The sequence below is a fragment of the Bacillus rossius genome, chromosome 7 (assembly GCF_032445375.1).
Source record: "Bacillus rossius redtenbacheri isolate Brsri chromosome 7, Brsri_v3, whole genome shotgun sequence".
In the NCBI taxonomy this organism is placed as follows: Eukaryota; Metazoa; Arthropoda; class Insecta; order Phasmatodea; family Bacillidae; genus Bacillus; species Bacillus rossius.
The window spans coordinates 61,484,316-61,495,169 of record NC_086335.1 but is presented as its reverse complement, the minus strand read 5'-3'; the positions used below and the strand labels follow the sequence as shown (position 1 = coordinate 61,495,169).

The window sequence follows — 10,854 nt, the reverse complement described above, 5'->3', positions numbered from 1 at the left end:
TCTGTGGGTAACAGAACGCGGCTACTCCAAGCATTCGCACTGAAAGCTTCACGATGTGTAGCGAACTGAAATGTCAGCAGTGTTGCCACCTTACCTATAAGTCGTGTATTTATCGTTCTAAAATCGATTGTCCTAAAAACTTATATATATATATATATATATATATATATATATAGGTATACATTCTGCCAGAAAAAAATATCAAATCTGTTTTTATCAATGTGAGAATACGCATTTCAGATAATTTTTTTTTACCAAAAACCAAATAAATATACTTACCTTGTTTTCTCATGAACTGGCTGCTGAAAATGCCATTCAGTGACATGTATGATTTGATGAAACTATGCTTTTATCACAAGTTATTTCATTATCATGTTTGAAACGGTTTGCATATGGTGCTTAAACAACTATTTTTCTAAAAGTATGTGTTGGGTTCGAATAATTAGCGGAAAAAAACACATATACAAAAAATATTTATTAATTATTTTCACATAAATAGTTAACTTATTTTTAACAACAGTTACAAACATGGTAATAACATTTTACAAAAACGTCACCAGCAGCCGCAATAAATATAAGTCTTTAACTGTTTTGATCTTGCTGACTGATGTTTCGCTGAAGTGAAGCCCAGTGAGCATGTCGTGTTTCTTTGAGTTTGGAGATGAGAGAAGGAAGATTTTTTTTAAATTGTAATCTTTGGTTTTCACGACTCGTTTAATATGTTTGATTACGTTCATCGTCAAATTTATCTGAATAGATTATCACTACGATTTCTACAAATAATCTTGGAATTACTTGTAGAAAAATTGGATCAGCAGTTAATGAAATCGAATGGCATGAGTTTCACATTATGTCGTCCGCCCCCCCCCCCTCATCTTGCGGAATGTAAGTAGAGTGGGATAAGGCAAAAATAGCAGTGGGAATGAATGCTAGCCAGGCCCCATAACCTCGCCTCACAGTAGCGACTGAATAAGACGTGATCAGAAGGACGCTGATATGGAATGCGCAGACAAAGAAAACATTAAATGATTGGTTAGCAGCTAATTAGCAAACAAGGGGTGGCAAGTAGCCTCAAAGTAGTGACAGAAGGTAAACACGCCATGGTTGATTGGCAGCTCATTAGCGGACGCAGGGTGGGGGTTGACCAGCCGCGCCCAGTAACCTCGCCTGGAAAGAAGCGACAGCAGGGAAACACGCCATGGTTGATTGACAGGTCATTAGCAGACGCAGGGTGGGGGGTTTATCCCGCCGGAAAGTAGCGACGACAGGTAAACACGCCATGGTTGATTGGCAGCTCATTAGCGGACGCAGGGTGGGGGTTGACCAGCCGCGCCCAGTAACCATGCCTGGAAAGAAGCGACAGCAGGGAAACACGCCATGGTTGATTGACAGGTCATTAGCAGACGCAGGGTGGGGGGTTTATCCCGCCGGAAAGTAGCGACGACAGGTAAACACGCCATGGTTGATTGGCAGCTCATTAGCGGTCGCAGGGTGGGGGGTGACCAGCCCCGCCCAGTAACCTCGCCCGGAAAGAAGCGACGGTCTGTGGGCGCAGCGGCGCGGCGGCTAGGGGCCTCGGCGCCGTCACTCGGGCCTGTGCGCGGCGTAGGCCAGCTGCTGGGGGTCGGAGCCGAGCGCGCGGCCGTAGTGGCCGTGCTCGTCGCCGTACGAGCTGACGTGCGAGTGCGAGTAGGTGGGGTGGGCGACCACCTCGTAGGTCTGCGAGCTCTGCTTGTTGCCGGCGAGCAGCTTCTGCAGGCCGATGATGCCGGCCAGCAGCAGGGCGAGCTTGCCCACGACCAGCGCCTTGAGCGCCAGCAGGGCGAGGCCTCCGAGCGCCAGCGGGATCAGCGCCATCGCCTTCATCTTCAGCAGCATCAGCAGCGGCAGCAGCATCTTCAGCTTCTTCTTCTTCTTGCCGCGGGCTGCGAACACCATCCTCAAGGTCAGGCACTTCCTCTACCGCCAACTCCACGACAGACACGAAAGTCAAGGGATTGCTCCCCATTTTGTTTGCTAACCCAGCCCTCTTAGCCTAAGCCTTGCCGAGCTGGGGCCCCCGCGGGCGTGGATATGGATACGCCGTATACGCGAGACAGGAGAGGTGTTAGAGATCCTGCTATGTCCAGAGGCTGGGGCTACCCATCCCAGTGTACCCACCACCTTCACCCCCTGCCTCCCTCAGCTAACCAGACAAGTGGCTGCGTCCCGAGCTCTATAGACGAATTCAGCACTGCTGGCGCCTACCCCGTTCTCCCACCTCACACTGGGACCCCTCAATCACCCAGTGAACCCGCAGACCACGACAGACAGCAGGCAAATGTTGAGGGCCATTGGGCAGCAGAGCACACTTCAAGGGAACCGTCAGCGAGGCGGGATGATAAGCGCGACGCTCGCTGGTGCTTCTAGCGTGTTATCTCCTCTGAACTGGCGCGCAGTCTTCACGTCGTGCATCGGAAAACAATTAATGCAAGTCCCTTTGGTGCTTTCAAATATCTATACAGCTTGTTTCATGCCTAAAAGTTACTCTGAAAACACCATTTTTAGGTACTTTAACTCTTTTCAAGATACAGTTAAAAAACTTAATCCGGAAGAAAAAAACTACTAATCAGCCCTCAGAGAATTTTTAAATGCTTTTAATTAACAGACTCCACTCTTGAATATTTTTAAAATCGCGTTGCTTTTCCTGATGTGTGCCCTTATGTGTGCCCAGGTAGGCGGTGCCCTCTCTTTCTCTTTATGCTAGGGAAAATCCAAGTTGTTAACGTTACAGTGGAATAAGTTACATTTTTTAGACATTGTAATGATTCAATTCAATTTAAGGTTCTTCTTCAAATTTTTATCCATGTGACACTCATATAAAGATATAATATTATAATGAATACATTACAACATCTGTTGTTCCTGAATTTATTACATAGGCTTAAACTGAACCAATCGTACAATGCACTGCAATTTTTTTTTGTAAATGGAACAGAAATATTCATGTAAAATGAAAGATATTTGTAAATTTTAACATTTACGTAAAAACTGTTTCACTGCACAATAGTGTTCGCAGTACTACTGGGTACAAATTCTTACCCGGGCATTTATGCTTTGTGTTGTCTCAGTACCTCAAATATTTTAAGTTATTTGTAAACAGCTCATTGGATAATTTTCTAGTATTAAGTACGCATATTAATGAGCACGGTAAAAAATTTAAAATTGTTCTATATTCGATATATTTTCCATGGTTTAAAAAAAAAAAGTATGCTTGAATTAAACATCGATGAAAATATAGAACTATGCGCCAAAATTCGTAAGCAATACTTATTATTATCTCAAAAAGCGTATTTATTATATATAACGACCATAGCCATGTGCTGTACCTACTAAGTTACAGTATATTTCTTGTAGCATTTCAAAAAACTTTTCTTCGCAACTGGTTTCCAAAAGAATCTTTCGTAAAAGTACAGAACATTTTTTGACATGACAACGTCTAATAAATCGATGAACACCGGCTGCAAACAAGATTAAGTGTCCCGTTACGCACCTTATCCCGTTGCGCTGTGTCCCGTTACGCTCATTGTACGCTTGCGCCGCATCTATCTCTCTTCCACTCGATTGGAACAACCATCGATTTGACTTTTTCGAGGCGCATTAAACTTGAAACACTCCCATTCGTTTCCTACTTTTCCTATCATCGTCCTATCCTTAACAGAATAACACAGATTGGAAGAAGTTAAATAGCAAACATGTATAAAAGTTATAGTTAAAATAATCTCTTCGTTAAAGTAATAAACGTAATTGAATTAATGAGTGCAAATAAAAGTAAATTTATCAATTAAATTGTAGATTTCATTTCACTCCTTCTTTGTATCCATACAAAATAGTGATAATTCAATAAAAATTATTCAATTTTATTCATAAAAGTACGCAATCATTTCATCAATGTTTTGTTATGACGTCACGTTAAACTATCGTCCGTAAACCGACTTTACAGACAACCAATTTTTTTTTCGGTGTTGTTGAAGAAGGTTTGTTACAATGGTGAGGAAAGAAACCATAATCAACATTCCGGTTTAGTCAAAGTATACTAATTTTGCATAAGTGAGTGGGCGGTGCTCGAACACGGTGTACGTCTTTGGTTCGTCCATCATCTGGCCCGCCCACAACACCACTTTCATCGTGACGTCAACGGGGGGTGGGGAGGAGTGGGGGGACTTTCTCCGCGAGACCGTTTCCTTGTTAGCAATCTTCAGTCAAGGTTGCACCACGGTCGAGTGAAAGTCTGTCTCCTCCCTTTCAACCATTTTTTTTTTAATTCGCAAAGAACGAGGCGAATGCGGTGCTTCCAGAGACGTCTCGGATGATACACCGTGCCGTGGCATTCTGCAGCCGTGACGAACACAGGGCTGATCATACTTCCGATACTGGCCGACTCGTAAACCACCATTGGACACTTGAATAATATTAAGTCCATAACTTATTGATGAAAAATAAATTGAATACCGAATGGGGAAAGGGTATCGCGAGGATTCATCTTCGAGACCTGTTAGGTTAACACGCTACGCGATTCTGAAGTCCGTTTAACACTTTAAAATAACTGAAAAATTTTTTGGCTACCATTAAATTTTTTTTTAATATTTACTCCATATTATATGATTTGACAACAAAATAATATTGCAGTGTTCACGAGGTTACAAGTAGTGATATCGTCGGCAACTGATTTTCAAATGATTTTTCTTGTAAAAAATATTTTTTACTGTGATAGTTTTTTTAAATGGTACAGAATTGTTTTAATTTCAACACAATATAATTTGTTGATGGGTGTATGTTGACAACATATGGGTAGACATTTTAATATATTTTATTATTATTTTACCTAGTAGGATAGAAGTCGCGGTACTGACCACTTGTTATGTTCAAGTTTCCTTTATGTCTCAAAATTAAGATATCTTTCATTGTTTCTGAGGCCGTACGGAATTTCCATACAAAGTTTCCATGCTTGTAGCGGTTACTGTGAAATTCAACGTCAAAATATTTGTAGTTCAGACACAGTATTTCAATCCAAAGGCTGTTGGGTGACATTGCTCCTAACGATCTCAGCGTTAACGTCCGGTGACAATTAACACTGTTAGAAATTTGAAAAAAATTTATAGACTTTGCAACGAAGAATAAAGTACCTGTTCGTTCGTAGTTAATGGATCCTCGTAGGAACTAAGCTGGTCACATTGCAAACAGTGTAACCATGCACTTGGAAGATAAATAGTGTTATTTGCTGTGGATTTAAAAGTTTCTGAAGGTTTTCATTTTAATACTGAAAGATTACTCATTTTATTTAATTTTTAAGTGCAATTACTTAATATCAGTTTACGTAAATTTACGAAGACACCTGGGTAATCTATAGGTAACCAGTAGACCTGCGTTGTAAATTCAAGGAAGACAATTTTCAACAACCAGTGTAGGACGGTCAGTGGGCGAACGCAGGGGGGAGGGGGGAGGAGGGATAGAGTGTGTAAATCCCCCAAAAAGTTATGAAAAATAATTTGAAAAAATATTATAGAAGACAGTACGTTACTGTGCGAAAAGCCTACTATTAATAAGCGTAGGTCCATATGTGTCCGTGTGTTAGGGTCAAAAGTAAATTTTAAATTATTTTTCCAATTTTTTTAAGTGAAACATTTTTGCTGAGGGGGCTACAAATAATATTCGAGCGTTATGACAGTTCCGATCGCATGAGAGGGAATGGTTAGGTACGTGGTGGGGGAACCGGTAGAGGAGGAGACGGCAGGGGAGAGGTAGATAATATGACGCAGCAGACCTGCACATTATTTGCACACTTGCATACTCTGTACTTGCACACTTGCATACTTGCAACTCTTGCATACTTGCGCAACGGATAAACTTAGCGCTAACATACTCACATATATGTTTTTTTTATCTACGACCTCAGCCCAAAGAGAGTTAATTATGTTTCCGATGCCTAATCCCTACTAATATTATAAATGTGAATGTAAGTTTGTTTGTTACGCTTTCACGCGAAAACTACGTAACTGATCATCATGAAACTTTGTACACATTTTTTTGGAGGTATTAGAAGTAACATAGGGTACTATTTATTGAAGAAAAAAAATTCCGAAGGGTAAAAAAATTGATATTTGTATGTATGATCGTCTGACTGCGAGTTTGAGTAATTTGAATGACATTTAACGCCATCTGGTGTTTCAATAAGTAAATTAAATAATTCGGTCAATTTACTATTCAATTTTATTTTTCTGTCACCGCCAAGCAATACATAAACGTTTTAAATGTCTGAGGTTAGGTGTCTATTTTCTTCAGTGATCGTTGTTAGGACATTGATGCTGAAGGTTATATTTTACTTTCAAGAGAATTTTGTAATTTAGTGAAAATGATGTGGATATACCTAATTACTCAAGTTTTCCCGGACTTGCAGCAAAATTTGAAAAGTGATCGGTGGTTGTACGCAAGAGCATTTTGGTGCCAAAAAAATTTATATCGTTTATAAAATCTACACTTATATTTTAAAAGAGGTGCAAGGGGAAATTGAGTATTTGTCAATAGATATAATCATGGATACAGAACAAAGCACTTCATATCCTTCGGAGTATTTAAATTCACTTGAACTTTCGGGAGTACCCTCACATAAACTTTAATTGAAACTAAATGTAGGCCTTAAAGTTACGCTTATACGAAATATAGATGCTCCTCGACTATGTAATGGAACGAGGCCTCGGATCACACAATTGGGGCAGAATATTAATTAATTTATTTTTTATTCTACGTTAATACTTTGAACTTTTTAAAATGTTAGGATTAAAAATGATTTTTTTTTTGTAATAGTGAAACATATTTCAATAAAGCATGTTTTCAGTTTTTTTTTTTTTTTTAAGCTAAATCGGATGTTAGAATTTTTAAATACGATGATTCCAGTCACGCAATAAAAAAAACAATTACCATATTATTTTATTTTCTTTGCAATGATATCTTTGATACTTAAAGGACATAACGCGAGCGAAGCCGCGGGTAAAAGCTAGTAATATAATAAGCAAGATGTTTCGCTTCTGTCGCTCGTGTACTCCGCGCAAGCATATTTTTTTTCTTCTTTCAAAGGAATTCCTGTAGTACTTGCTACTGCTGCAGGTCTAGGAGGGGAGGGGGGGTTGTCCAGCTCTGCCAAGAGCCCGTCCCTAGCCGCGCATGCGCGAACAGCTGGCCCGCGGCGGTCATAGCGGGACCCGCGGCTGTCGTGGAGGGAGACCGTGACCTCCCGTCGCCCCAGGTGCCGACAGCACTGTGACGGTGTTTTCCGAACCAGACAATCCCGACCGGGAGATGAATAAACTAAGGATTTTAAAATAACTGTTTGAAATATATTCTAATTAATATTTTTAAAAGTCCTCGTTTCATACAGTTTTATTATTATTTCGCGCAAACTGTTAAGGGTTCTTTCAAACGAACGGAGGCATTGTTTATTTTTTAGCTGATTTCCACAGATTCCGGCTAGTAAATCGTGCGCCTGTAGATGAATCTATACGCAGGAAGCAAAACAGCAGTCAATATCATGCAGTGTTAGCGATTAAAATTATTTTAAAAAACGTTTTAACGAAGAATTTAACTCAATAAACGTATACGTTTTTGAGATATAAAATAAATGAATTTCCGTAAAACCACGCAGTATCTCGACTTCCGAGTTCTATGTTTCGTTCTAAACATAGTTGAACACACAAGTGATAAAAAAATAGTGCGTGGAGTCCCTCCGCGCGGAAGAAGTGATACTTCGTAATGTGGAAATGAAAAAAGGAAGGGGTAGAAATTGATTTTTAGTGAAATCATATTGTATCAAATCAAACTAAAATAAATCATGAAACCATTCGACGATAAAAGCTGTTTATTTAATTAAGCGGACGAGTTCGCCCCAAGGAGAAAATTGACGCGGCGAGACCTCGTGGACATAGAGAAATGACACACACGCACTATTTATGTGTCTATGAAACACGCATTCACTCTCGCTCTGTATCTTTCTATTCCCCCTCCCTAGGAGCGTCAAACGTTTAACGCAACCTTGGAAGTCGCGTTAGAAGTTTCACTTCAAAAAGAGTGTTGTTTCTGTGTACTTAACAGGTTTTTTTTTTAATACACCAAGAATATTCTTTTGGATTCGGGTTCAAAGTAAGTGATCTCGGTGTCCGTGAACTAACGAAGGTAGCTGTGAATGTACGAAGATCCCTGGATAATTTGTAACTTGGAACATGAATCCAAGAGAATATTTTTTTGTGTAATTGGGTCTACAGCAACAACAATCTTCTTTTTTTTCTTACCTCTTTTTGAGTTCACCTAAGTTTAGAACGAAACATTTATGTAAAACTCGTAAATGGAGATGCGGCTTGGTTTCTATACTAAGATCCAGATATTTTAAAAAATACGAAGAACCAATACGTTCGAGTTAAATTCTTCTTTGGAAAAGTTTTCAAAATTTACTGTTATTTCAAAGATTGGATGACATTGGCATTTTTTTTTTTTGTCTCTGTGTATGGGTTCATCTACTGGCTCGTGTTTTACGAGCGGGAACCTCTCGAAAGCGGCTGAACTAAACAACGCCTAAGTTTGTTTGAAAGAAACCTTTATAAAGTTGTATAAAATGTGGCTATTTAAAAATAATTGTAATATTTAACTGATCTGCCCGGGTAGTTGGTCAATTGGTATTTAGCACTGAATTACAACTGTAATAATACTGTCAGTAGTGATACTATTTTATGGTCTTCAAAATAGTCAAAATAAAAAAAATATGTATTGAAAATTACTATGATTAACTATTGCATACAAAAACTTATAATATTAACAAGTTGCGTAGTAATTACTTCGCACCAGTGGTCACTATTTTCTCTGTACTGCAACCTAAGCAGAGGTTAGAGCCGGATACGTGAACGGTTACGCTACTTACTTCCTGAAGAGTGTGTGTTTTTATGAAAAAGTATTTGTGTTTCGTACGAGATGAAGAAGCAAATAAACTTTGTTCACGGATACAGAAAAAATCTTGCGAGTTCATACGAACCGAACACATTGCCGTGGCTCGAAATCTTTAACACGTTGCACTCACCCTCGTCCTTCTTTGTATCCATACGAAATGGTGATAATTGAATAAAAAATTATTCAATTTTATTCATAAAAAGTATGCAATCATTTCATCAATGTTTTTGTTATGGCGTTGGTCACGTTAAACTATCGTCCGTAAACCGACTTTACAGACAAACATTTTTTTTTTTTCCGTCTCTGTGTATGGGTTCATCCACTGGCTCGTGTTTTGCGTGCGGGAACCTCTCGAAAGCGGCTGGACCAAACAGCGTCTCAAGATTGTTTGAAAGAAGCCTTTATAGAGTTGTATGAAATGTGGCTGTTTAAAAATAACTGTAATATTTGGGCATGTGTATTTTTGCCTAAACGGCGTTTTGCCTAATTTTAGACTAAACGCCGTTTAGGCAAAACGCCGTCAGGCGAAATGACTTTAGGCAAATCGCCGTGACGAATTCATGTTTAGGCAAAACGGCCGTTAGGGCAAATCGCCTGTTACTCTAATACTTGACTGATCTGCCCGGGTAGTTGCACGGTTCGACGAAAAAGAGCGGTCGGGAGGGTGGAACTCACCCTCGTCCAAGGACCGCCGCACCTCTTCGACGGCGGCCTCGGGCATCCTCAGCTGCAGCGTGCGGCTCTGCAGGAAGGTCGCGACGCGGTCCACCAGCAGCGACTCCACCTGGGAGTCGCGCTCCTCCGGGTCCGCGGGAAGCGAGGCCTCGTCCAGGGAGCGCGCCCCTCGCTCCGCGGGCCCCACCAGGCTCACCCCGGCCACCAGGGGCAGCTCGGGCTGACCCAGAGCCGAGTCCAGAAGCCTCACGGCGCGCTCCTTCAGGCACAGAGCCGCGTCCTCGCTGGTAACGCAGTCCTCCAGAGTCCCCGGGCCAGCCGCCCCCGGCGCAGCCGCCACCGCCGCCAGCACCGCCGCCGCCAGAACAGTCCACAGCATCATGCTGAGCCGGTGCGCTATGACTGACCTCTCCACCGGGGGGCAAGGCCGCTTTTATCCGGCCGACCCCTCCGCCGTGCCGCCGGGAGAAAATAATCCACTTGGCACACGCGCCACTGGCTTTTGTTTTCGAGAAAACCGGCCCACACCCCTCCTCAACCGCTCTTCCCCTCCAACGCTGCCCACCGGCCGGCGCGGTCCGCCGGGAGAAAACTTGTTAAATGTGTCAGGCGGGGAGACGTGCGTGAGGGGAGTGTGGACAAGGTGACCGCGCCAAGACGGGAAGGGAGGGGGGAGGAGGGCTCGGTCGACTGGAGAATAGAAATCGAGAGGAGGGGCCGAAGCCGCCGCGGCTGGCGCGCCTGTGACCGGCTCGTCGCGGTGAGCGCCTCGCGAGGACACGGCGGCGGGGACGCACCACAACGCCGAACGTACAATAACGCCGAAAACCATAATGCCGAATGCCAAATTGACTACAACGCCGACAGCTAGAAAACTGCTGTGTACCACAACGCCGAATCACCACAACGCCGGAATACATTAACGCCGAAAAAAATATCATTGCAGGACTGCCGCATAGGTTAGATTCGGTAAGGTTAGGTTAGATTAGGCTAGCCTAGGTTAGGTTAGGTTTGTGGTATTTCGGCGTTAAGATACATTTAAGAAACACACATACAAATTCATTCAGTTGTTTTTTTTTTTTATTTTGCTCCTGTGGCCCCTCCCTCCCCGCAGCAACATTTTTCGGCGTTACTGTATTTCGGCGTTGTGGTACACAGCAGTTTTTCTAGCTGTCGGCGTTGCGGTCAATTTGGCATTCGGCGTTATGG

The 10,854-nt window shown here is 42.1% G+C and overlaps 1 protein-coding gene across 1 annotated transcript; it reads right to left on the bottom strand.

The window, feature by feature from the left end:
* Positions 1-460: 460 nt before the first annotated feature.
* LOC134534463 (uncharacterized) lies at positions 461-10,121 on the bottom strand. Its single transcript, XM_063372937.1, has 2 exons — positions 9,646-10,121; positions 461-1,925 (listed from the first exon to the last, which is right to left on the bottom strand). Exons 1-2 carry the CDS (start codon positions 10,025-10,027, stop codon positions 1,585-1,587), a joined length of 723 nt encoding a protein of 240 aa, XP_063229007.1. The 5' UTR covers positions 10,028-10,121; the 3' UTR covers positions 461-1,584.
* Positions 10,122-10,854: the final 733 nt, after the last annotated feature.